The sequence below is a fragment of the Echeneis naucrates genome, chromosome 1, assembly GCF_900963305.1.
Source record: "Echeneis naucrates chromosome 1, fEcheNa1.1, whole genome shotgun sequence".
Taxonomy (NCBI): domain Eukaryota; kingdom Metazoa; phylum Chordata; class Actinopteri; order Carangiformes; family Echeneidae; genus Echeneis; species Echeneis naucrates.
This window is the reverse complement of record NC_042511.1, coordinates 4,459,594-4,486,088: the sequence shown is the minus strand read 5'-3', so window position 1 is coordinate 4,486,088 and position 26,495 is coordinate 4,459,594. Positions and strand designations below refer to the sequence as shown.

Sequence of the window (26,495 nt, the reverse complement as noted above, 5' to 3'; positions counted from 1 at the left end):
ACCAACCCAAAAATAATTCTTCTAAATGGACTACAATTGGTAATTATATTTATTTTACATGAATAAATAACACATTTAGAAGCACCATGTTCAGTAGAACAAGCCTTGTTTTTATCGGCCCACTTGAACAAGTGTTTACACAAAAATCAGTAAGTCTGGTTAAATAATTGATAAATATGTCTAGATAGATAATAAGAGATTAACAGCAACTTTGGTTCTTCATTCATCACCTTTCTGTGAGGTTGTCATAAAGTCTGCAGTTACAAATGTTACTAAATCAATAATGTTTAATGGTTCAGCTTGTTCAGCTCTTCTTCTTCTGACCAGTTTGTGAACCATTAATTAGTTTGTTGTGACGCTGTAGCCCTTTATAGTCAGATAGACAGATCAAGAAGACCCAGACAAGTAGAAAAATGTAACCTTTACTTATTTACAGATTGTACAGAGGTACTGAGTGACACGGTATTTACAACACAACTAGTAGCTTAGAAACCCCTGAACTTATACACAAGTGAGATACACAGCAGGGAGACCCAGAAGACAACACACCAACGATCCACCTGCTATATGTGTGTGCACACCCGGAACATCTTCCTCATGTTCCACGATGACAGCCAGGGGGGACGCAGGAGCCAGGAAACGACCCCCCCCCCCCATCCCGCCTCGGGCCCCGGTCGGACCGACCCAGGTGGAGGGGACGCTGGGACGTGTGGCCCAGTAGGTATAACTCAGGGAGAACTCAGGTGTTGCAGCAAAATAGGTACCACCAGAAACACGAGCACATCATGCAATTTAAAAAATAAAAAAAGAAAAGAAAACGGTTGGCATAAAAATCTCTGTGATGGTGGACATACAAACCTCATCTACACACTCTCTTCACCACAATAGCATAAACCCAATGTGTGTGTGTGTGTGTTTGCAAATCTGCGTGTGTGTTATATGAGTAAGAGCCAGGTCAAATGTTATGTGTGGGATGAAGGGAAGAGGGTTCAGAAAAGTGTACACACACACACACAGACACACACAAACCAAACCGAACTCTAAATACACATAACATCCTCTGTCTTATATAAATGCCTGCACGGTGTAAAACACACACACACACACACACACACACTCTCACTCTGACGTGGAACAGCACAGACTCGTAGTGGAAGAGATCTATGTGGGTGGGAGGGGGTTTATATTAGCCGCACAGGCTGGACTATCATTATCCATTCAGCGTGATTCAGATGAGAGACCCAGCTACGGGCTGCCAGTTAACCGGTGAGCCGACCAGGACACTTAACTAGTCTTTAACCAAACAGTGAGGACTGTACAGTGAAGTCCCAACCAACCAACAACACACCAGAGGAAAATAAATCAATAAATCAAATCTCACAAGAATCCAAAAACATGCCAGTCTCTTTTTTTAAGAAGCAGAATAAAAAGCCACATTGTTATTGAAATGAATTCAACACTAAATATCATTCAAATCAAACAAATTAAATCAGTTCTTAACATTTAAAACAAAGATTTTTCTGTACAGAAGTATAATATTGCAACCTGATATTGTGCATATAACTCACACACCAAACCTGTTAAAGTCACCAAAAGAGGGGCAGCGTTCACCATTCAAAGGTGAATTTTTTTGTTTCACACTGTCTTGCATTCTTTGCAGCCAAATGTATAGATATGTGTGTGTGTGTGTGTGTGTGTGTGTGTGTGTATGCGAAAGAGAGAGAGAGCGAGACAAAGAGAGAAGATGAACAGAAAATAGAAAGAGAACAGACAGATGCTCAGCTAATAGGTCCTTTTCCCATCAAAATCCGTGTACTCAAAAATCAATGCCCTTACTCAGTAGATTATGGAAGTTTTAGAACACTCATACACACATTTCCATCTTGTCGAGCGTGTGTGTGTCAGTGTGTGTTGCCATGTGACTCTGTCAGCTGAGACACAGTGCCCCATCCCCGCCAGAGAACCACACAAGAACCAGCTACTCTGGCACTCGTCCACAAATATTAATCTGATGAGTAAATCTGCAACGGTGAAGCAATCAGGCTTTAAATTCACTACGGAAACATTAAAATGGGCCTCGAGCTCTTTTGTTCAACATAGAAAGTTATTAGAAAAAAGTACTGTGTCCTACGAGAGCGGGCTGTTGAGTCCGATGAATTCTTACGACTACGGATATTAAGTCATTTCCAACAATATGTTGAGTTTTTAAACACCAAGATGATACAAAATCTACTCGATAAAAAGAAGCAGGGAAGGAGCAAAAAAGAAAAAGGAAAAATTTTAAGGAAACAAAAGGTGATGAAGGGAGAAGGAAAGGCTTGAAAAAGAAGAGAAAGATTAAGAGTCAGTGTTGTGTATACTGTATGATGCTGTACTCATTATCTAATACCGAAAAACTTCTAACCTCACAATAGAAACAAAATGAATTTGTGCCCTTAATGGTGCCCTAAAACCCGATGTCAAAGAGAAATAAGAGAAAAGAAAACATCTAACCAGCGAATGACTGAGAATATTCATATTTTTTTAAGTATAAAAGTGTTTTTGGTCAAACGTCTGTGGTAGGTGGCAGGATATAAAATCTACAAAGTGCACAAAGAGAAGCTATCTCATAGCCTCGACACACACACCCACCCTAAACTACTATCTTAGACTACTGTGTATGTGTGTGTGCCTGTGTATGTGCATATATATTTGTGTGTGTGTGTGTGCACATATGACCCTGTATAGGAGTTTAACTGTAACACAGGGCAGTAGGAAGCATGCAGTATGACCTGAAGGCTAGCTAAGAGAGGAAGCAAGGATGCTATACTGTACTGTCACCTGATCTAGAAACACGAGAACACACGCTCTCGTCCTGAGAGGCGTTTTACTGGCGGCCATGTTTGGTCCACTTTTTGGAATGTTCAATTCGCTGACATCAACAGAAACCAGCCGTCGGTTTCTTGTTTATTTATCCGTTTTTTTCTTTTTAAAACTCCCCCCCTCAAAAACAAACATGTTGCATGTGTGTTCACGTGTTTGTACATCTGCGGGCAGGTTCCGCCGATACACTTCTCAGACCTGCGTCCTGACCAGCTGCCCGCCTCCCAGTCTAAACTATTACATAGACAGTAATTTCCATTCAAGTCAAGGTTTACTCTAGTGTAGGTAACTACTCTTTAAGCCATGCTGGCAGTGCAGTTTGGAGGCTCAGACAACATAACGGTTGACTGTAGAAATCATAGTGCAACAGGAGAGTCCTAAGAGGAGGCGGCTGTGTTTGGGTGACTTATGACTGTGTGTGTGCGCATGTGTGTGTGAAATCTCAGAAAGAAAGGGGATTTCTGTGCCCCCATCATCTCCAAGAGGCGGGTGAGAGGGCAGGACAGGTGGGCTCTTCCTCCAAACGCTCCTTTGTCATCTTCCATCAGATCCCACCGTAAAGTGTCCCTCTATCTGTCCTGTCAGACATATTGTCCGTTTTTGCCTCATTGCCCACAGCTGGGGCAAGTACACACACTCACACTCACACAGACGCTTCATCTTGTGTTGTGGCCCGAGGTGTCCCTGTGGCCCCAACCCTGCCCTCTAGAGTGTGATAAAGAAACAAAGACCGTTCACCTTTTAGTCACCCTTTGCGTGTCTGTGTGTGTGTTTTAGCATGTTGTCGTCGATGTGCTTAGAATCAGAGCTGCCTGGTCCGATCACACACACACACACACACACCTCCTTTTTGCATGCGTGTGTGTTGGTGTCTTTCAATGAGAGTAAGCGTGTTGTGTGTGACTCTCAGACATCAGACTCGATGCTGGGCATGCGGCGGTAGAGCCGGGGCCGGTTGCTGCCTGCGCTCGAGGCTCTCGGTGCTGTCACGTAGCTCATTGGCTGAGAGGCGGCAGGAGGGACCATGTAGGCCACCACGGGGGGCTCCTGCTGAGGGTAGAACACTTGTTGGTCGATGTGGCCGCCGAGCTGGTTAACTTGGTGGTTGCCATGGTTACCAAGGGTCATCGACATCGGCATTCGCTGCTTGTAGAGCTCGTGGGCAGAGCTTCTCTGTGGCAAACGGGTGACAGCCTGGGAGGCAGGATCGCGTTGCGTTGTTCCGGGGGCTGATTGGAGGAAAGGGTTGTGCGATGGCCGATCGGGGAAGAGACTCTTTGAGCGCCGGGGGAGAGGCATGGGGGCATCCAGGCTCTGTGGGTGCGATGGCGACGGAGAAGGGGGGCTGCGGCTGCTGAACGGACGGTCAGAGCGCATTGTGAGAACATTAGCGTAGGCCCCCTCGTCCAGGGTCAGCTCCCTCTCCCTCTCTCTGTCGGGCAGGCTCAGCCCCCGCAGGTGAGCGTGTGGCTGTGACTGCCGCTCGGGAATGCTGTCTGGAATCATGTTCTCATAGGAGTGCTGACGACTCAGCTGGAGGTGCTGAGCCGATGAGGAGGTGGGAAGAAGAGACGGAGAGGAAGGGGATGGCTCAAAGTGGCTGACCAGCCCGTCCCCTTCGCCTACCAGGCCCAGCTCGCTCTGGGGAAGGTAGTGTGTAAACATGTCCCCGCTGTGTGGGTGAGTGTGTGTGTGGGAGTAGTGTGAATGGAGGTGGTCTTCGCTGATGTCGTACAGGTTTCCCAGGTGGGCGCAGGCGTCACAGCGGGCCTGTGGCGAGCGGACAGTGTAAAGGCCGGAGTAACCGGTCAGCTTGGTCAGACAGGACCGGCAGTGACCAGGCCTGATGCCTTGTGTCCCCGTACCTGCACTGGGCGCTTCAAATGAACCAGTCTTGTCTTTCGCACTGAAATGAAAGGGGTAAAAATGATTTTACAAAAAAGACAAAGTAAAAGTAATTGAGGGTCATTTGTGATGAATGCGTTACCTGCTGTGTGTGTAGGTGCTGTACTTCTTGTCCTTTAGGGAGTGCAGGTCAGCCTCGGCGCTGTGACTGTGATGCAGCAGGCTGGCGCTCAGCTGCAAAATAGGTGCATCCCCCTGGTGCGAATGTGTGTGAGTGTGTGAGTATGTGCTGTCAGGTGGAAAGAGGTCAGGAGGGTAACTGTGGTCGTCACCTCCCCCCTGGCTGTCTCGCTGGTAGGGGGGAGCTGATTGGAGACTGGCCTGGTCTGAGTCAATGGAGTAGATCTTGGTTCCTCCACCCCCACCTCCTCCTCCCCCTCCCCCACCCCTCTTCCTCAGTTGATTGATGGGCTTAAATCCACCCCTCGCCACCATGGAGTCAGAGTCTTTGTGTGACTGCGGCCGGCTGGAGCACTCTGAGATGTCGGAGTGCGGCGGCTCTTCGGGCAGGTAGCGCTGGCTCTTCATTGGTGGAGGGCCAGGTGCAGATGCTTGGGTGGGGCTTTGGCCAGGGCCAGGAGACACGACGCTGGGCTGTGTCTTCAGCGTCTCCACACTCTTCTTCCACAGGGCTCGAGGTTTTGACGCAGAGCAGGCGGGTCCCGGGAGGCGGGTCTTACCGTTGTCATTGGTGATTGACAGCTGAGGCTTGTTGGGGCTGGTCTGAAGGCCAGGGGGGTTTTGGTGCACAGGAAATGGTGCAGCATTGTTAAGGAGGTTTTTGTGTCGCCCGGACAATGACAGGAAACCCTGTGGACCAGCAGCGTTGCTATAGAGACCAGGACCCTTTGCAGGCAGACTATGAAGTGAGTTACCTAGGAGACAAGGAGAGATGCACCTCAGACAGCAGATACAATAGATGGATCTTTGGATGGATGCTCAGGCAGTTGGGTGATAAATTATCTTTTGCTCTGGCATGCTGTGTATACCATCTAATGTCTTTCTAATCATGAGGCGAGCTCGTGCATGACAGTCAATGTGATTAAAGCCCCGAAGTCCACAACAAGGTGAAGGGAGTCACCTTTACTTAGACATTCACAGTCTGAACACAGCAGCACGTGTGAGAAATATTATCCAAGGTGCCAGTGTTATGAAAATACAGCACGGTACCTTTCCCTGACATCACATCTAGGATGCTAGGCTGCAACAGGACAGTGTTGCGTTTGGGAGAAGACAATGCAATGGACTTGGCAGACTTGAGCAGGTGGAGCATGTTGGCTTGAGGACTGAAGTCCAGCTCAGGAGCCTTCTTCTTCATATCTATGTGAACACCATGGATACAACTCCATATACCCTGTGAGGAGTGGAGGGGAGTGGAGGGGAGGGGAGGGGAGAAAGGAGGATGTTAAAGTGGCATAAATAAGGAAAATGAGTGGGAAGATAAAATAGTTCAGACTTCATTGTCAATCCAATGACTTCACAGGGAAAAAAGCTCAAATGTGCAGGAAATTAATTTCCATGTAAAGTCAATCCAAAGAGACCTCGGCATCCTCTCGCCCAGTGAGTTTACGCCACACCTTAACCTCTTTTTGTTTTGTAATGTGGATAGAAGAGATAATCTCCCCTTTCTTCGATGAACTGCTTTGAGAGGCGCCTGGAAAATTAAATTTAGGTGATGATGTCACTGGAGGGAGCCTCTGAGTGCAAGGAGATGTTCTTCCTACAGCAGAGCCACTTAACCTCCTCCATCGCTGCTCCAACGGCATACACACACCACACTCACTCACTCCTTTTGTAAAACACTTAATGTATGAAATGCTGCTCATCTGGAATAAAAGCCTAACACACAGACATGACGTATGAATAATGAAAAAATGGTCTGTATGGGTGTGCCTATTTTGGTTTTCTGTGTGTACACATTGCGGTTTGTTTGTACATTTGTCTGTTTTTGTGTGCGAATGTCTGGTCAAGTCTGCTCCTCACCTCACTCTACCTGAGAATGTGAAACTTTGTCAGGCCAGACTTGTGTGAATGTACGTATTTGGGTGAGAGAAGAAAAGACTTGTGCCTGTGTGTGTGTGTGCGCGCGTGCATGTTTTGTGAGGATGTATATGAGAGTGTGTCGATATTCTCATCCTCTGAGCTGTTTGATTCCTCCGTCCTGTCGTCCATATGCGCAGCAGTAAATTCATCTCAGCCTGGCTCTATAATCACACTGTCACCCCTTTCCCTCCTCACACACTCACACACACATACCCTCCTTCTCCTGTGTGTGTTTCACAAACAAATCCATATACAGATGTCCACAGAGTCTTAAGTCAGAGTCAAGAGTTGTGTTTTCACACAACTAAATGCTCTCTCACTGTGTTTGCGTTTTCATTGCATCTGAGGCGCTGTTAATATTTGGCAAATTTGATGGATAAAGGATTAAAAAAAATCATCTGCTTTGTTCAAGATGCAATTTAACTCACAACAACACAAGAAAGAGAGTGACTGTTTTTGTAATTGACTGTGTGTGAAGTTTGAAATGATGCTTAATATCACAAAGGCTCACCACCTGTCTTCAAAGTCATAATAACACGGTGAGGTTTTTCTGTCATTCCTCTGCTGCAGTATTTAACCATATTAAAACAATTTGCAACACAATTTAGTTTTATTCCTCACACAGAGTCTGTGTATTTAACTTGCACTCGCTTCATTTAATCTTTTTTTTGAGCAGTTGGCAAAGTGAGCTTTCATGTTTCAACATTAATAACTAGACAAGAAATTCCCATCTAAAGTCTTGGATATTGATATTATAACAACCAGTGATTTCTTCCAGTCGGAATCAATGCTGTACATTTGTTGAACTCTTGAGGAAGGTGTTTGATCAGTACATGAATTCTGGCACTCCAAACTCTAAGTACTACGTCTGAAGCATAGCGTGCAAAAACAGCTGCCTGGAAGCGAAACGGGACTTACTTCCTGCTGTGAAAATACCGCCAAAAATCCTGGGAAAGGGCTCCTGGAGAGGGAAAGAGTTATTAGAAATGCCTTTTCCTCACCCTGCTGATAGTGAAGAGCAGGCCGGGCCTTCCAGAGCAGACGCCAGTGAAGCAGTATCTCAGCCTCCAGTAAAAAAGGTGCTCCGAGATGAAGGTGAGGATGGATAGTCCCATGGCTGTGGCCAGCATGTAGAAGACCCCCGCCATGTTGTCCACATCCAGCTGGCTGGACATCACCTCGTTCTTCTCGTTATGGCAGATTCCAGTCAGCCACTGGGCCTCCAGCTCCTCCATCTCACCTGTTGAAATGGTGGAAAAAAGGCCAAAAAGGACAGTTTAAGATGGAAGCAGTAGAGGTGAGAAACAAGACAGAGGAGGGAGGAGACAGTACAGGGATGCCTCATTACAAGGGGAGATAGAGAGGAAGGGGGAGGAGGGAAGGAGAGGTGAAGTGGTAAATAAATTGTAATGGAAAGGAGACGGGACTTGGGAGTGAGAAAGGTTCGCAGAAGGAGGGGGAAGAATTGAGCGTGATGGAATGATAAGGAAAGATGGAAGGAATTATTATCAGATTGAGCGCATATGTGTGTCTGAGTGTGTGCAGGTGTCTTTCCTGAATAAAAAGGCTGGCTGTGCAGCCAAGCTTTAGTGATTTCAGCAGTTTGATTTCTGTCTGGCTCATTCTCTTTTTTCCATTCGCACCCTCTCACAGCTGATTATGCAGAACAATCCGGAGGAGTAAACATAACAGGACATGTTGAGCGAGCACACACACACACACAAACCCACACAGAGTAATGATGATGAAATGGTGTGTTAAGACTAGCCCCCAATAGCTTTCTGACAGAGGGAGAAAGGACAGAGGGCGAGTGCTGGGGGAGGGAGAGGAAGGAAGGAAAGCTGAGCAACGGCACAGCTGTAGAGACACTGAAGGCCTGCAACAACCTAGAAACTAAAAACTTCAGAGCAGCGTGACAGATGGAGCAGAGCGAGGATGCGTCCAAGTGCCTCACCGTCTCCTATGATGCCCAGAATGGCCAGATCAACCAGCCGTTTCCAGTAGGACCCTTTCTGAAGGGCGATGCCGTAACCGGTGGTAGCGAAGATGTAACCGCTGCCAATGGTCACCAGTTTACAGCCGTCGTCTCTGCCGGCCATGTAGTTCAACACCGCAGCGTCATAGATGAAAGCGTCCAGCTTTCTGTAAGAGGAGGGCACAATCTGGATTTACAGTCAAGAACAGCGGTTCTCAGGCCTGGAAGGAGAATATTGGCAATGAGAGAAAAAGCAGCTTCTATCAGTTTTCGTTTTTAACTGTTGAATTCTGAGTCATTCTCCTGTTGAAGCCTCTAAAAGCTTCTCAGATGACTTATTGACATTTATTGTTGCTGCTCAACACTGAGATTTGGACCAAATTTGGCAAAGATTTTTTTTTTTTCTTTCTCTGTTTTGAAACATTTTCATAAATTTCTTCAGAACTAATTGAGAATTATCCAGAAGAAATCTGACATGTTTATGGTTTTAATAAAAGTGCCATTCCATCTGGGTAATACAGCACCCTTTATTCACTGTGTTACAGAGTTAGAGAGTTAAATGAGCAGATCAGTATCACCCCATCAAATATGAAGCTGCTATGGAAACTGCAGGGGTGAACTTCACCTCCTGGAAACAGCTCAGCACATAAACACCTCTAAAACCACTGTCATTTATTTTTTTTGGTGGACTTTGGTGATTTGAACTCTTTTAGTATTATACTTAAAAATAAGTGAAAGAATATCTCATATATTAGACCCTAGAAACATCATAAAAAGATAAAAGTTGCCTTTTTAAAATGTAAATGTATTCATTAAACGAGTGCGTTGGATGTGATTCTATTATAATTCCCTGTATTTGTGATCTGTCTGACATATGTGACATTTAAAGCACCAGACCGAAACAATCAAACAAACTTCACCACTTCCAATAATGTAGTCACAATGTAATGACTGCAACACTGTTCCTCAGATCCATGAACTAGCCACTGTGCTCTGGTTTCTGGGAACTGGATTTTCTCATGCAAATCAGATTTGGACTCGGGCTATAACTGAGACTACTCTCCAGTGTGTGTGCTGGAAAAGTAAATATTCACGCACAAGAGGATGCCTTTGCTCAAAGAGAGCTTCACTCACACTTGCAGGTTTTGTCATTACTCTGAAGTGACACTGTGAATTCCAATAAATCCCCCCATGTAGGCCTGAAACCTCTGAGCTCAGCAAAAATACAAGTTTGATGTATGACTCTTAAGCAAACACATTGTAACCAGGAGCTGATGGAATCGCCCCCTATAGAAACAGAGCCCTGTTTTTAACTTCATTATGGAACAAAAAAGGTTTTATATAACTCATAGAATAAACCCTGGTGATAATCACCCTGCCCCAGGCCCTTGAGATATATACGCAGAAATGTGAAATGCCTTGAATTAAACCGTTCACCACAGTGCATAAGTTAAATGAATATATCTGGTGTTGCAATAGCTTGAATTTTTTTCCTGCACAGAGAATTCATGCCTATTATTCATCCATGTATGTTAACATTGCATTTGAAAACAATATAGATCCATTACAGCAGTACAAAATTTTTCACTCCAATGACCCCCAAACTTAGATAAATTAGAACCTGGACACCTCATCAACTAAACGGTTAATCATATATCATACTGTCATTGTGTTACTGCGATTGGAAATAAATTGCTGGGGATCCAGAGAAATAGAATATGCTGCATTTTAAATATGTAATATGAATTTAAAATGCCACGTTTTAAAACTTTGCCGAAATTTTGACTGCTGCATTTACGCCCAGTTACATGTTATTTTATCCAAACAACCATTTCATTCATTCATCTTTAGGGGTTTCTGGGTCACGGGGTTTGCTGGAGCCAATCCCAGCTCACTCTGGGCGAGGGGACGGGTCGCCAGTCCATCACACAGAGACAGACCAACAACCACTCACACCAGCAGACCATTTAGAGTCACCAGTTAAACTCTGCACAGAAAGGGAACCGAACCCATAACCTTCTTATTGTGGGGCAACAGCACTAACCTCTATGCTGCCGTGCTGCCAACCATTTTCTCTTCAAAATTCAATTAACCACTGATGAATCTGCTGAACCGGTTCATTATACAGTTTTGATCTTGTGTAAACAAAGCCTCATAAAAGAGATATGAAAACAACAAAGCCCATCTATTTGATATGCAGTATCAATAAAATAATTGTCGAAATGGAAAAGCAAAAAGTAAAATGGTAAAAGTAAAGGCTTGTAGAAAATACTTTATAGATGAAAGCACACAAAGCTAATGAACAAATAAAAGCACTGCAGCCATCCCTGTATTAGCATATGTTTAGGACAGAGAATAAAGGTGGCAAACTGCAGAACAAATTACACTCTTTGTTTTGGCAGCTCCTTCTTTTCAGCAGCAGCATGACTCCTTAATGAGCACTTGCAGACCTCTGCATTTTACCAAGTGTTCCAGTGACAGAAACACTCAGCACAGTTACTGCAGCATTTTAACATGAGCTGGTGCTGGCACCCATGGGGCCTGCTTTCTGTGATGTAATGTCTTTTCACATGTTCTTAAGCATGCTGGCTGCGAACAGAATTTTCCTCTCAGGTATAATAAACCTCAACCTGATATGAGCTGGTGTGACACGTTAACAGTACCCGGTCTTGAGGCTGATCAGTGCATCCTGGACGCCGTTCTGATGGTATTTGGTCATGTACTGATGCATATCTGGGTAGTTCTTTCTGATGTTGCGCTCAGTGCTGCCGTTAGGAACCGTCCCAAAGCGAAATGGGGGGGAGTAGGAGTATGGACTCTGAAACTGCGAGGAGAAAAAGAGGGAAAGCAAAGGAAAGGCAGATTGTTTCAATATGAAGGCGACTCAAAGAAGAAGAGGGGGAATGAGAGACATCAAGAGGAGATAATGAAGATGAGGAAGAACGGAAGTCCAAGTAAATAGGGGAGTAATAGTTTGTAAGTGAAGGAGAGACGCGGGGTGAGGAAAGAGGACGGAGAGTGGACAGTGACAAGAAGAGACAGAGAAGAAGAGGGAGGGGGAGACAGTGAAGTGGACTCATCAGTCATCATCACTGTGTCCAGCCTAGTGTAAGACTGGCTGAGGTTCTGCTGACACTGCCAACCTCTGCAAACTCCACACAAACCCAAACAGAAAAAGACACACACTGCTTTGATCTATGCAGCCTGTGTGTGTGTGTGTGTGCGCGCTCTGTGCTTGCAGTGTTGTCGTGGTGACAGATGCGGCCAGAGGGTTTGGGCTGCTGAAGCCCAAGGGCGCTCTCCTGAGAGTCCTGTCTGGCCGCAGGGCTGGCATCCATTACAAAAGCAGCCCTGACTATGAGTGCATTTAGTTTCTTCTGTTTGTGCGTATGGATGTGAGTTTCTGCGTGTCGATGTGTGTGTGCAATCCCACCTTTTTGTCAGACAGTCCAGTGACTTGGTCCACGAACTCTTCCTGGATCATGAAAGCAGCCAGGTTGGCAGTGTAGGAGGCCAGAAAGATGACGGCAAAGAAGGCCCACACTGATACGATGAATTTACTGGTGGTGCCCTTTGGATTCTGCACGGGGACTGAGTTGTTGAACACCAGACCCCACAGCAGCCATATGGCCTTACCAATGGTGAATGATGGACCATGTGGGTCTGAGGGACAGAAGGTGAGAAAGGCAGCAGAGCATGGGGAGTGATAAAAAAAAAAAGAAAAAAGAAAAAAGAAAGAAATGTCACAAAAACAACCAAGAAGGAACAGGCCTATACAGGATGAGACCTGAAATTCACATTCCACCTGTTTGTTCTGGGCAGATATTGAGGTCAGTGCTGGTAAAAAATGCAGCAATGTACATTACTACATACATTTCAGTTTTCAACCCTTAACAGCAGCATTCATACTGAATAAATAAATAAATAAATATAAAATCTATACAAGTACCAATTCAGTGGTTTGCAACTCATCACAAACTTGAATAAATCTTCTTGAATAAATAATAAGGTACAATAAGGGCCTCATGTTTCCATTTGATGCATTTCATATTACTCTGATGTTGTATAATATGGTTGTGTGGTCTTTTTGATTTCATGGGAGGACTGGAGGGGAACTGTAACAGCACCTTTTTTTACACATTCTGTGGTCATTACGGAGAACAGGCCTTTGGCTTAGCAACACGAAGAATAGCTCATTTGGTCATGTATATCTTACTTCACGGTAAGTGATTTAAAGTCACAAACAACTAGGGTGCATTTGGCGAGTAGAAAGTAGAAACGATTTTTATGTAGAAAAAAGAGATCAGTAGTGAGGTCTGTACTTCTGACGTCAGCATCAGAACCCACACAGGGTTGAAACTTTGAGTTTTCTGCCAGACAGATGTTCTCTAAAACACCTTTTATCTCACAGTGTCTTTGTCTGCCCTCACCTCTGCTAAAATCTGTTCACAGATTTCATCCACACAGTCTCTCTTTGTTTCCAATTACAGATCTTTTTTACACAGATACAAACTTTTTCTCTTCTTATGTAGATGTGTTTTTCAGGTTGCTTTTCAAAGGTTAATGCACAACTACAAAATCTGAAATTATTTGTGAACAAGCTCAAAAGCTTGTGACCTTTAAAATGAGTTTGTAGAGATGCTGGATGCTAACTGATTCTCTAAAACCTGCCAACTCAAGAGGATCAACCATCACCAAGTTTCACTAAAATATGAAAAACAACAGGCACGTTTGCTTCAAAGTTGGCTGAAATTGCAGAGACTTACTGCTGCAATACAATTTGGTTTTCAAGCAGAGAGAAGCATTGCAAAGCTGAAGTGACCTACAAACTGGATTCAATCATTTTTTTTGATGTTCATGCATTTCAGCTAAAAATGTTGCACCGGGTAAAGCCGTGAGCTAACTATTGAAGGAAAGCTCTGACCTTTCTGGAAATGTACTTTGCTTGCTGAAAATTACGTGCAAAAACTGACATCACTCTGATATATCAGCCTGCATCATAAACAATCGGCAACAGGCAGCAGCTGATTAGCTGAATTTAGCGTAAAGACTGAAGTCCAGAGAGAAACAGCCAGACCTGCTGATTGAACAATCTGAGAGAGGAACCACGACTGAAGAGTTACAGTTATGGCACATTACTTCATACAACCTCAATATGCCCGTTTACAACAATTTATATTTATACCTGTTGACAATAATTGAGTTCAGCCATTTGCAGCCTTACTGCCAGGCTTCGTAACAGAGTTATTATTCTTATTTACAAAATGCAGAACTATTCCCTCAAAGATACATCTTTCTCAAGAAAGGTGAAACTACTGGTGAAGAAAACGTTATATAGGAAATCTCATGGTTGACAATTGTTATTTAGTTAATGTTGAAGATGCACTGATCAGATTTACTGGATGGTTATTATACACATTCTACAGCTGGATTGGTGTAGTTCATTTGAATGTTAAAATCATCTTAATTCTGCGAAATGACGACGATATAATCTCCATTGCTCAGCCATTAGTGCAGCTTCAGGCTCAGATTTTTGATGATGCCTCAAATTATAGCTGAGCTAGTGAACAGTTTTGGGACAGAGAATTTTCCTTGCTCTGTAATATTAACCTAACAGCGTAAAGTTAGATAATAATAGGTCACAGCTTTGGCTTCCAGGGAAGCTTGGATTCATGCTGCTTGCTCTGGGGAGAAACGATTGGTGTGATACTCCTGTTGCTGCGTGTGTGGAAGACTACCTTTGCCTTGGGCCAAGTTGCGGTTGAAGCCCAGAGGACTGACAAACTCAAAGAGGAAAACGGCGATGGCTGTGACGATGAGCAGCATCACAAACATCATCACCCAAACTGATGCACTGAAGGGCTCTGAAAGGATAAAGAGGGAGATAGTTCAAATGGAGCACACGAGACTGTGGAGAGAAAGGAGATGCATTAAAAGTGAAACATGGAGAGAGAAAGGAGACAGACTCACAGAAATAAAGGAGAGGAATCCACACACACAAAAGGAGTGAGAAAAAGATGATAGGGAAGACATTGAGGAGAGGAGAAAGGGAGACAGACGAAGTGAGGGAGAGGAGGGGAGGAGAGAGAGAGTTAGTCACAGAGAGTTTGACGGAGCACATTTCCATATTTCTCATTATTCCCTTGGATGAGAGCTGAGAGAGGGAGAGGCCCGGGGCGGGGGAGATGGTTGAGAAAGAGGGGCGAGAGAAGGAAGGAGAGAGAGAGAGCAATCTGAGTGATCTGATGCGCCCTGGTGTGAGCATGTGTATGTGATCTACCAGTGTGTGATCTGTGCATGCGGGTCTGCATGTTTTCAGCGTGTAGTGGGGCAGGAGTTCAGAGAGCGGGATGAGTACCAGAGACACTGAACCAGACAAATTGTATGTGTGTGTCACTGTATGTGTAAGTATGTGACTACCGGGGTTAGCGAACCCTGAGAGATTGTGCGCTGAGGTGCCTCTAATATGAGTGTGAGAAATACTGAACCGTCACTGATACCCTGGGCCAGGCTCAACACAAAGTCCCTCACTTACACATACAGTATATTTCCTTTTGAACATACACACACGATGCATTCACCCCTTAACCTGCATGCAGCCCAAGCACACGGATTCTCCACACACTCCTGATTTAATACACAAATGTCCTCATATATTTGTGCACTATTTTTTCTTCACACACATGAATACTGACACATGGCTTCATACATGGGGATCAACACATGCATGGTCCAATACATCCCCTCGCTCCCTGCCTCGCTCCAGTGACAAGACAAAACATTAGACGAGCACAAGGAATGTTATGGTTCCTAGTCATCTGAACAACTGGAGGAGAGAAAGAGGAGGAGGTGGAGGAAGGAGATGAGAGGAGGGGAGTATCAAGACTGCTTTGTCTGAGCTGACTCCCCCCCCCCCAAAAAAAAAAAAAAAAAAAAAACCAGCTGGCACGCTCCACTTCCTCTGCTCGTGTAGAAATATTAATGTGCTTAGGGTGTTGAGGCCCAGATAAAGTCAGAGTACAAGTGGAATTTGGCCAGCATATACTGTCTGAATAAAATATTCCATTTTATGTGAGGGATTTTGCCAACATGTAAGCACCTCCCCTATTTTTGGCCCACAGCAGTCAGCCTGGAAAGAAAGGGAGAAAAGAGGGAGAGAAATTTATGGTTGAGGGAGACAAAAGGGAAGACAGATTACCAAGGAAAGCAGAAGGAGAGACTGTCCCATTGCTTCGAGACACCATGACACTGATGCCTGTCTCCACAAAGGGCACAGAGAAGTCAATGACCTCTGACCTCTCCTCGTTGATGGTCAATGATCCGACGGCCATTACTGCCTTTTTATACACCACCTGAAAAACAGAGAACGATAGCTTTATCGAGCGCATGACTCACTGCCTACACTGACAGAAATGAATACAGTGAGCTCAGTAAATATTTGGACAACGTCATACGTCACTGATATGGACCTTGTTTGTATTTTGTGAGATATTGCAGTGACTGTGGGTACGAACGCAGAATGTCAGCTGTAGTTGGAGGGCATGTTCTGGTCAAATCAGATGAAAAGTAAATATACAGCTGTCTTTTTACTTTGCCACCATTTCTAGGTATCTGAATATATCCTGACAGGTGAAGTTCTGCTCCTTAAGCTGTTGTTTTTATTTATGTAGTTTTTTTTTTTTTTTTTAGACGCTTTACATTTAGCTTTAATTTTAATCTGTGACTGAATAAATCCTTCCCAGTAAAAATGATCACTAGTGATCAAGTAAGCTAAAAGGAATCCTGCTCGTGTTGAAGAGCTCCTTAATCTTTACCTTAAAGTGGAAATAAAGAGGTATTATTGACTGTATTAATTATAGGTATAAATCAAAAAGTGCAACTTAATGATGACAAATTAGTTTTTAGTGGCAATTCACGAGTGATAGTGTTTGAGAGGAGAAAGAAACAGACATAAATTACATTAAACAAACCTTTTAAAAAAAGGATTGAATTACTGAAATTATTTAAAACCCTCTCTGCTGACTTAGATTGCGAGCGTTTTGTTTACACTTGAATCCCAAATTGTGGTGTCAACAGATAAATCTGATTGCATATTTTCAAGAATCGATTCCACCTCACTTAATTCTAACTTTATTAAGTATGAAGCAACAGTCAGCAGCCACTTAGCATGAAGACTCAAAGCTACAGCTGAAGGGCTTTATTTGTTGGAGTGCTAGTAGGTGTTTTATTACACAGCTGCAAAGACCTGGTCTAGTGGCTTCTCTTCATTTACATCATTTCCAGCATTTGGGCTGATCTATGCTAAATGGCACATAAAGAAAGGCAGGCAGTACCTCTCCAACCATGCCGTTCCAGACATTGTTGATCTTCTTGCCGTGTTTTCCATTTGTGACCAGATAGAGGTCGTAAGTGAACTTGACATTCCTCGCTATCTTCTTCAGGATGTCAATGCAGAAACCTTTGCAGCACTGCTTAATGTAGGAACCTCCTAATGTGCTGTTACTGCAACACACACAAGCACAAACACAGTCAGGTGGTATGTATATATATTTTGATAACAGAGGACATTTCAGTGTTACACAAGCGAATGTGTGGTGTGTGATTGTAACTGTACTCCTGCCCTGCTCATTCCACATCTGCCGGTTCCATCAAACTGTAAAACTAGAATTATAACAGTGCAGTGTAACCATAAATACTGCTAAAGGGCAGACAGAGCTCACACGTGTGTGTGTGTGTGTTTCCCGTAGTGCCAGCTATCCAAACCAGATGAAAACACAGGGGTACTGAGCAGATGCTGCCGGGCTTTAAATAGAGCTGGGCTCTGCAGAACAACCAACCCACATGATTAAAATATCAGCTGTCCTTCCCCTCTTCTCTTTCCTCATTCCTCCATTCTGCCCTTTTCTCCCTCCCGCCTGTCCGCGAGGAGCTGGTTCTCCAAAACTCAGAGCATTTCTACATTTACCACAGCCACACAGGCAGGATGCGCAGAATGGAAACTGATGTTCAAGTAAACCTTCCTGACAGCCATCCCTGAGGACCACGGAGCAGTGAACTAAACCAAATTGTTGAATCAAATGATTCTCATAATCTATTAAACCCTACCAGCAATTTCAAACACATTGCCATGAAAACTTAATTCCATTCCCATGTCAGCCATCTTTGAAGTAGTATATATGGATTGGGAGTTACTGTGTGACCTTTTCACTTGCTATTTCAGCGGAGTCAAATTCAACAGAAAGTTCATAAAGAACGGAGGGCTTCATGCGCAGAGAACGACTGTCAAAGAACTGAGGAATCAAAGCATTAAAGGATCTTTGAACAGCAGTTGACTCGATCTGTGGCACTGCGTAATGTTTAAGAGAAAACGAGGACAGAATAAAAAAAAAAAAACATATGTATATATAGATACACACACACGTGTGAGTCTGCATATGTACAAATGAGCCCCAGGTGTCCTGATGCACACATACTGTATACAGAAACTCTTCCCAGCTGAGCCCTCTCATTGCCCTTATGTCATTATGTAAACACACTAACATTGGCACATAAGAGCACACACAGTGACAATAATGGATCCCCTGAGGTACGCATACAGTACATCTGTTTGATTCCACGTCATAATTGCATCAACACAAAATTAAACGGAAGTAGTGGCTGAGTAAATGTGTCATTTACGGATAGCTGGGTCTATCTACACATGTATGGACGCACAGTTGGCGGGATGGAGAGGCAGCAAATGTAACGTGAACGAAGGCCTAGAAGAGATTTGTCATCCCGCCTTCTGACTACGCAAGACTTTCCACAGCGATCGCTCCGGAGAAAGGTTGAGAAATCTCGGGTCAGGTCACAAGTTAAACTTTCAATGCGCAGTGATTCATTCGTCTAATTGTCCGTGCCTAAATTGTGTGTTGTCATGACTACATTGATCAGAAACTCGGCGGTTGTTGTAGTGCATCTCTTTCTTTCTGAGTCACCCTGACAGAAAAGCTTTTAATATGGTTGATTCCATTTATTAAAAAAAAAAGTCTTTAGATCTTCAAAGTGAGCAAAAAAAGAGATAAAGACTTCCCTGTCACATTCTATCCCCCTCTATCCATTCCTAATGATTATCCTGAACAAATTTAACTATGTTCTATTGTCTAGTTGAAATGTTGACATTCATTGAATTTACCACAACAATACTGTCAGTCATGAGTGGAATACTTAAAAAAAAAAAAAAAAAGTTGGATTTTAGTGCAGTGGCTACTGATCAACCAGAAAAACAAAACTGATGCAGATAATGAGCTGGTGACAAATAAATCAGCAGCAATTGTGCTTATTATTTATGTACTCTGGACTGGCTGCTTACAGATGAACGGCGATATCAATCGTAGAAATTAGCAGAGACGAGACAAAAAGCTGCCTTGTCCTGTCACACAGAAGCTCCTTTTGAGGTGTCCACATAGAGCAGATAATTGGAGCAAAACTCAACATGTCAAAGGAACAAATAGAAGATTCATTAAGAAATATTTCCACTATGTTTGCACACTTGAGAAGGCTCCAACATAAATTGAAAAGCTTGTTCTATTGTTTGATGTGTTGATGCTGAGAAGAAGGCTCTAAAGCTGTCTGCGGAACAGATTTTTAAAAGCTTTCGTCACACCCGTCAAAACTGAAGTGATCCTTATAACAATGACGATCATCAGTCCCTTAATAAATCTATACAAGTGCTGCATCTGCAGCATAATGAATGAAATGCACATATGATATTTAGTTTCACTGTGACATGACTGCTCAGCTGAAACCAGAAGAATTTCTAACAAAGGATGATTTAAGGCATCCAGCCTGCTGCTATTGTTGCAGTGCAGAAAGTGATATATGCACACAGAGGTGGGAAAAAATGTCCTTATACGTTAAAAGAAGTCACATTGACGAAGTAACAAAATAAAATAAAATGAATGAATGAAGAGTGAATTTGGGAAACCTTACTGTTCCATTAGCAGAAACTTTATCAAGAGCAACTTGGTGCACAGATACCAGATAACAGAATATCTCTGGGATCACATCAGATAAAGACAAGCTAGAAATAAGAAAAGAGGATTCTTGGTAAACAGATAAGAAAGATGCATTTTAAATAGCAGATGCAGAATCAGCATATGGGAAACATGGATATTCAGGCGATAAAGGCAGAGCAGATACAGAATATTTCTGCAGTCCCACCTGGAGTGGGAAGGACATTTCATTATTGAGCAGTAGAAAGTAGAGTGAAGGCCAGGTGAAACAATGTCACTGCCACAAGGAGTACACAGCTGAGCGGACCGTTATAGCACAGCAACGACCGGTAAATACGGATAGACCACAGCCTGCAGATTTGGTATCACCTCCCCGAGGAGCCTTGAATGCCAGGACCACAATTTAGAATTTGATGTGAACAGACACCGGCAGCCAGCCGAGAGGGAGGTGGGGGAGCATTGGGAGGCAAGGCAGGCGGCAGTGTCCGGGATGGTTTGTAAGTGCTGAACAGAAAACTTTACGAGCCTGGCATGCTGGGAGTCGCAGTAGTCCAGATGGGAGATGATAAAAGGTATGGCAGTGTGTCAGGCTTAGCTAAAAGCTAATTTTTTTTATCGTCATATGGATGTAAAAAAAAAAAAAAAAAAAAAGGCATAAATATTCTAAGTGAATTTTAATCATCACTTAACACTTCAGCAATGAATTCATAAGACATATTTCTCTTCAAAAACCATCTAAACTTGGATTTTATGCTTCAAATTGAATTTAAATGTTTTTGTTTTAAATGTAGTTATTCGGGATTAATTTAGCCTCCAGATCTATTTGGTCTTTTTGGATCAAAAAATTCTAATTCATCTTTACATACCATACCAACCATTGGGTATCCTCATATAACCCCCCCCCCCTCCCGAAAAAAATATATAGAAAAATCAAAAATCCATGAAAAATGGAAATTGCATTGCCTACCTTAAAATATCTGATAATTGCTTTTTAATGTACAATTTAACACTATAAAAATTCTGTGATTTAGTCCTTTGTAGATGTAAAGTTATTCATGTTAAGTTTCTTATTGGACTTTTTTGCCTCCAAACAAAGGCATATTCTAAAAATATTAGTATAACATGCAAAAACAGAAAATTCAAATATCGTGATGAATAAGGCAACATGATGATTACAGTATAAGGACAACATGCATCACAGGGTCAACAGATAAGCTGCATTATTCATTAGTATTCACAGTATTTCAAACCGGTAACACCATCAGAACATCTTAAACAACACATAATTCACACTGAATTAATGGCACCATGACAAATGAACAACACATGGAGTTACAGCAGTAGCAGACAAAAATCAAGTGCTCCGACAGATGAGCACAAGCAAGTTGACAGCAACACAACAATTAATTATTAATGCTGAGATAGAATTTTGCTGTTGTGTCAAATAACACATCATAGTAAGTGATGAGCGGGAAAACCAATATACACCTTGGTGTACCTTGGCTTTTCTTGTCATATTATTTCTTTGTCACAATAAAGAACACATACATTTTCAAGCCAGTTCTAACACGGATAATAGATTTGTGTTCAGTATTGACTGGTGTTTTCACGGCTACTGTGTGCATATATTAGCCACATAGATTTGGTTTTCAGTCTGGAGGACAAACAGATGGTGAGTCATTATTATATAAAGTAAAAATGAGTGGGCCCAGTATAGCTCCTTGTAGAACAAAAGTGGACAAGCAAAGGGCAGCTGATTGACGATTATGGTCTCAGACAGATTGAGACCAGCTTGAGAGGTGTGATTCAATTTGTTAGAAAGAAAGACTGAAAATGATACCCCCCCCTTCCCACAAAAACAAAAAACAAACTCAAAACAAAACAACAACTTTGATGCAGTAGATTACATCAGGAGTAATTCAGAATTCCTTTGTCAGATCATAAAACAACACCTTCTTATCCAACTGAGATTTAACTTGTTCTGGGGATCTGTCTCACCTCCTGTAACTGGAGGTGTTACAGGAGGTTCATGGTACCTTTAAACAAGTGTGGCTTTCAAATGGCTCTTGATTTCATGTGAGTAGTGGGTAGGTAGCTGTATGTGGGTGTATTTGTTCACTAACACATCGAGTGTGTGGGTACTTACTTTTTGACGTGTTTGCGGCAGGGCACAGAGTTTCTCATGCAGGTGCCGGTCAGAATGTCCACGTTATCGACAATCACAAAAGGTTTCTCCTCCAGGGTGACGATGGAGAGGTGGTTTTCATCTGCATCCTCGTCCCCGAAGGAGTTGTACCTCGGCCACACGGGGAACATCAATGCCAGGGTGCCATTTTCCCATCTGCCCATCTATGTGTGCGTGCGCCAAAATACACACAAAGACACACACAAAATAGGGAGCAGTCATCTTAATTGAAGCATTCTGGCTTTAAAATTTCCGTGCATCTATTTGTTACCTTCTCCCACATCCTTTCACTATTCAGGACGATGACAACCAATTTGGGGTTGGCCTGGTAACCATCTGGAGTAAAGGATAAATCTCGCCCTTCGTTCCAAACATGCATCATGTGTCTGAAACGCATGGGGGGAAAAAAAAGTAGGAGGCTGTTACTTGCTTTGTTTTGTATCTGTTAAAGCGTTTGTGGGCAAGAGCAGATACATTTGAAATAACAAGTTAAGTACTCTGTAATCACTGCTGGACTATCCTCTTCAAATCAATTCTGTTTTCACCCACTGTGTGTGCATGCATGCCTAAGTGTGTGTGTGTGTGTGTGTGTGTGTGTGTGTACACATTTATTTACGTGTAGGAGGAGGAAGAGTCAGAGGCCACATCTCTCCCATCAGCATTCTGCATTGATTTCTGTACAGATATATGCCTGAAAGACTGCCCTCACTCTCTCACTCACTACAGTTACCCTGCATAGACAAACAGATCCTTTGCTGAAACATTTACACACCTGCTGAAGTGATGCGGCAGAGAGAAGTAAATGAATCAGTATCGCACACAGTGATGTGGGATTAAGAACACACTCGGGTAAAACAATTATCAGAAGGTGAAAATGTTCTGAATGTTAAGACTGAGATAATAGCATGCATTCCCGATGGAGGGAAGTAAAGCTGTCTAAGGAACTTTACTAAAAAGACTAAATCACATCATTGCCTTGTGTCCTTTTGTATTAGACATGGTTTGATTTATTTTGACACTGTGTCACACACGATCGGCTGGATGATGCTGTATGACTGAAATATCATCTGACGGCTATATGTATGCAGAGAATTATTTTCTTTACCTGTGGATCTCATCATTTTACCCAAACACACATTAGGAGGCATACAGAAGATGTGTAGAATTATTGCTTAGTTTTTCTAAAACATAGGAACAGGTTTATTTCTTTGTTTGTTTTTAGGCCAAATAGCACAAAAAAAGACTCCTACATTTACTCAAATATTCCAACTGGAAGTCAAGATACATAAAGGAAATAGTTGAAATGCTCCCCTGAAGGTGAAAACCATGATAATTACACCACAGGTGGGACTTTAAGAGGAGATGTATTAGAGTGAACACATAATATTGTTGTTGGACAGTGGATTACAGAGTGGTACATTAATCATCTGTTTTCACGGTGGCCTGGAAACAGATATCAACGCATGTAGCACTGAGAGTAAATAAAAAGTCCCTGACTCCCTCACACACAAGCACCGCAAAAACACCTCTACAGTGTGCCCTCCCCCTCTCAGTAAATAATGAAATCTTAAACAGAGTTAAATGTGAGAGGCACCTCTGTGCTTTTTGACCGAACCATCCCATGTTACTACAGATTACAATGGTTTTTGACGGTTACTGTCATGTCACAACAAATATAAAATTTTCTGTGAGAGAAATCTTCTTAGTGCAGCAGGTGATGCCCTTGTCACAGAGGATTGCCACTGCTGAATACACAGAGCAGAAACAGTGTTGCAGTCTATTCTGGGAAACCGCTGTCTCCTCCTATTTCAGGTTTGTTACCATTTCGTGGAGAAAGATTTTGATCTGAACAGATAAGGTTGGTACGTTTTTTTTTTTTTTTTTTTTTTGTGGCATGTAAAACTGATTCAAAGGGGTTCAATGATTTCTACATTTCTGTGTGCAACACTATTTGCATTCACTAGAAACATATATACACACACATTACCCCCTTTTGTGTAAATGCCATCTTTAAAAAGTGAGTAATTGTTTTTTATGTTCTTGAAGTTTGTTGTTAGCCATTGTGTCACTGTGTGAGCACTTTCAATAAAGTATGAATGAAAAAATAAAGAAAGCCTCTTCCCAAATCTAGTATTTTGGCAGGGAGCATCTTTGCAGAAAAAAAGTGACAGTTTAGGGGTTTGCATGCTACAGTGGCTGCATCAAATAGAATAATCTTTTGAAACTGACTACCAGGACAAACCCCCCAAAAAGTCTGTACCATTGTGATGTCCAAGAACTAGAGAGTGGGATAATAATTCCTGTCAGGCAAGAATGACAAGGAACCCGGTGGGGCTGACGGTGTCTTTTAAGTGGCAGATTATGTTGTCCTAGTCCTCTCAACCTCACATTGTTTATATGCACACTGCGGCAAGATTGTATCTAGACTAATGTATGCAGAATTATGATCAGAGTCCCACCACTTCCAAATCCAACCTGACAGTTTATAACCACCAAAACTGGCTGCAGTTGTTTTGACAAATATGCAAATTCAATCTACTAAATTAGTGAGACAAATGACATACCTTTGACAGGAAGGAAGAAGATTGCTCTGAAAAAGGTAAGGGCTGCTATCGATGTCCTGAGTTATATTGGATAAACCCGTCAACAACTGCAGCATTGCATATGCTTTGATATATTCAGTTATAGGCTAATAGGAGAGAAAAGCTGGCATAATAAAGCCATAATAGAGAAAATCACTGTGGCTCTCAATTCAAATGATGCAACTCATAAATCAGCATAGAAATGCAAAGCCTAGCAGCATGACCTTCATGTGTTAAGCCACTTCTATATACACTTCTGATTTAATAATCATATTTGAGCCAATGTATGCATATTTAAAATGTAGTCAAGAACACCACTGACGGATGAGCGTACTTTCATTTTTGTCTTTGTGTACCCATTTGCCCTTCCCTCTTGTGAAAAGGATTCCTCATCACAGGGGCCTCAGAGAAGAGCACAAACACACGCTTACTGCTATGAAATGTGTCCATACAAACAAAAACAAATATGCATACATTGACCAACATATATGTGCCCACTCACTGAGCCACGTACCAAGAAAAAAAAAACAACAACAAAAAAACAAGAAGAACGCTCGTAAAGGCTGCTGTAATCCTGACTTAATGAGGGAGTCCAGTCACATGACGCAATGTGCACACAGAGAAATACACATGCGACACACACAAAGAGCTACATAATACAGAGCAGTAAGAACATGCCTATGTTCAATTCTTTGTCTTGGGACTAAGGCCAAACGAGCTGAGCAGAGCACTGTGAATTGTGAACAACAGTGAATTGTGTTAAATGTTGTTAGATATCAGCGTGTTTAACACCGGTGTCATTTCTGCTTCCTTCCACTCATCACATAAGTACATTAAAAAAGAGTTGTGTAAGACTTCTCAACTCTCATCTACAAAGACAAAAAGTTATGCAAGTCTCTAGACCTGAATCTCACTACCTCTCTTTCCCTGTCTTACACACACACACACACACACACACACACACACCTGCGCAGGGCACTCGGTGGGAGCTTCCCTGGGCTCCTGTCTGACGGTGTGCTGTAGCAGCTGCTCTGGGCCTCTGGCAGCTCCCCCTTCTCCCGCAGCATGGAGGTGGCTGCAGATGAAATGATGCCCACTCCATCGCGCACCCGTGTCTCCAGCGGGTACTCCCAGTCATCATAGGACACGGAGATCATGCCCAGGGGAAACATCTGAGAGGATAGAAGAGGAGATCTTAGGAGCAGCCCGTGTAGTGTGTAAAATTCAATTTTACTCCAACTTGACATTTCTATTCCAATTTTAAAGGTGCTTATGTATCTCCCACAGGTGTCAAACAGATGATTTATCAGTTTCATGTTGCTTGATGAAATAACTCATTGGCTGGCTATTAAATTCTATTAAAAGTCTGAGAAGACTGTATGTCCTGAAAATGAATTGCTCATTCAGGTGTTTCCTAGAACTTGGAACTGTCAAAATAAAATTATTGTGATTAAATAGCTCCCTGACTTTATCTCGCTAAACCAGATTGCAGCAACACCAAAAAAATTCTATAGCAGTAATCTCGCAGTCTAGCAGACGAAATTGGTTTCAGATTATGACTGAGTGCGAACTGTAGAGACTGATCAAAGTCTAAGAACAAAATCGAGACATAAAAAAACCAACATTCAGAAATTAGGAGTTGAGGAGAATGATGGGACTGGAAAAGGAAGACAAAAATACTGAGATGCTTTTCTAAAAGATAAGCAAACAATGGATATGTTTCCATTTTTAATGTGAGGATAACATTTGAGCTGATTATGATTTGAATTATTTATACACATTTATAACCTTTTTGGATAATAGCAACCTTGCTGTCCTACATTTTGAGAGTTAATGTGTGTGCAACACTGTCAAACATCTTATTTAGGTGTCGAACAAATGTTAAGTACAGAGAGGATGTAAACAAAGCAGTGTGAGAAGTGACTGGTGCCAGATTCACCAAACTAAAC

General features: G+C 42.7%; 1 protein-coding gene across 1 annotated transcript in view; it reads right to left on the bottom strand.

Moving 5' to 3' along the window:
* Positions 1 to 215: 215 nt before the first annotated feature.
* Positions 216 to 26,495, bottom strand: part of grin2ab (glutamate receptor, ionotropic, N-methyl D-aspartate 2A, b) — an 83,018-nt gene continuing 56,738 nt past the window's right edge. Inside the window, exons 8-20 of the mRNA XM_029499885.1 lie at positions 25,513 to 25,718; positions 22,236 to 22,350; positions 21,926 to 22,128; positions 17,119 to 17,287; positions 15,984 to 16,137; positions 14,524 to 14,649; positions 12,219 to 12,448; positions 11,449 to 11,609; positions 8,765 to 8,952; positions 7,812 to 8,050; positions 5,938 to 6,121; positions 4,850 to 5,642; positions 216 to 4,768 (exon numbers count right to left, since the gene is read on the bottom strand). Coding sequence (XP_029355745.1) covers positions 3,769 to 4,768; positions 4,850 to 5,642; positions 5,938 to 6,121; positions 7,812 to 8,050; positions 8,765 to 8,952; positions 11,449 to 11,609; positions 12,219 to 12,448; positions 14,524 to 14,649; positions 15,984 to 16,137; positions 17,119 to 17,287; positions 21,926 to 22,128; positions 22,236 to 22,350; positions 25,513 to 25,718 — 3,768 coding nt within the window. The 3' untranslated portion in view covers positions 216 to 3,768. The remainder of the gene's footprint in view (positions 4,769 to 4,849; positions 5,643 to 5,937; positions 6,122 to 7,811; positions 8,051 to 8,764; positions 8,953 to 11,448; positions 11,610 to 12,218; positions 12,449 to 14,523; positions 14,650 to 15,983; positions 16,138 to 17,118; positions 17,288 to 21,925; positions 22,129 to 22,235; positions 22,351 to 25,512; positions 25,719 to 26,495) is intronic.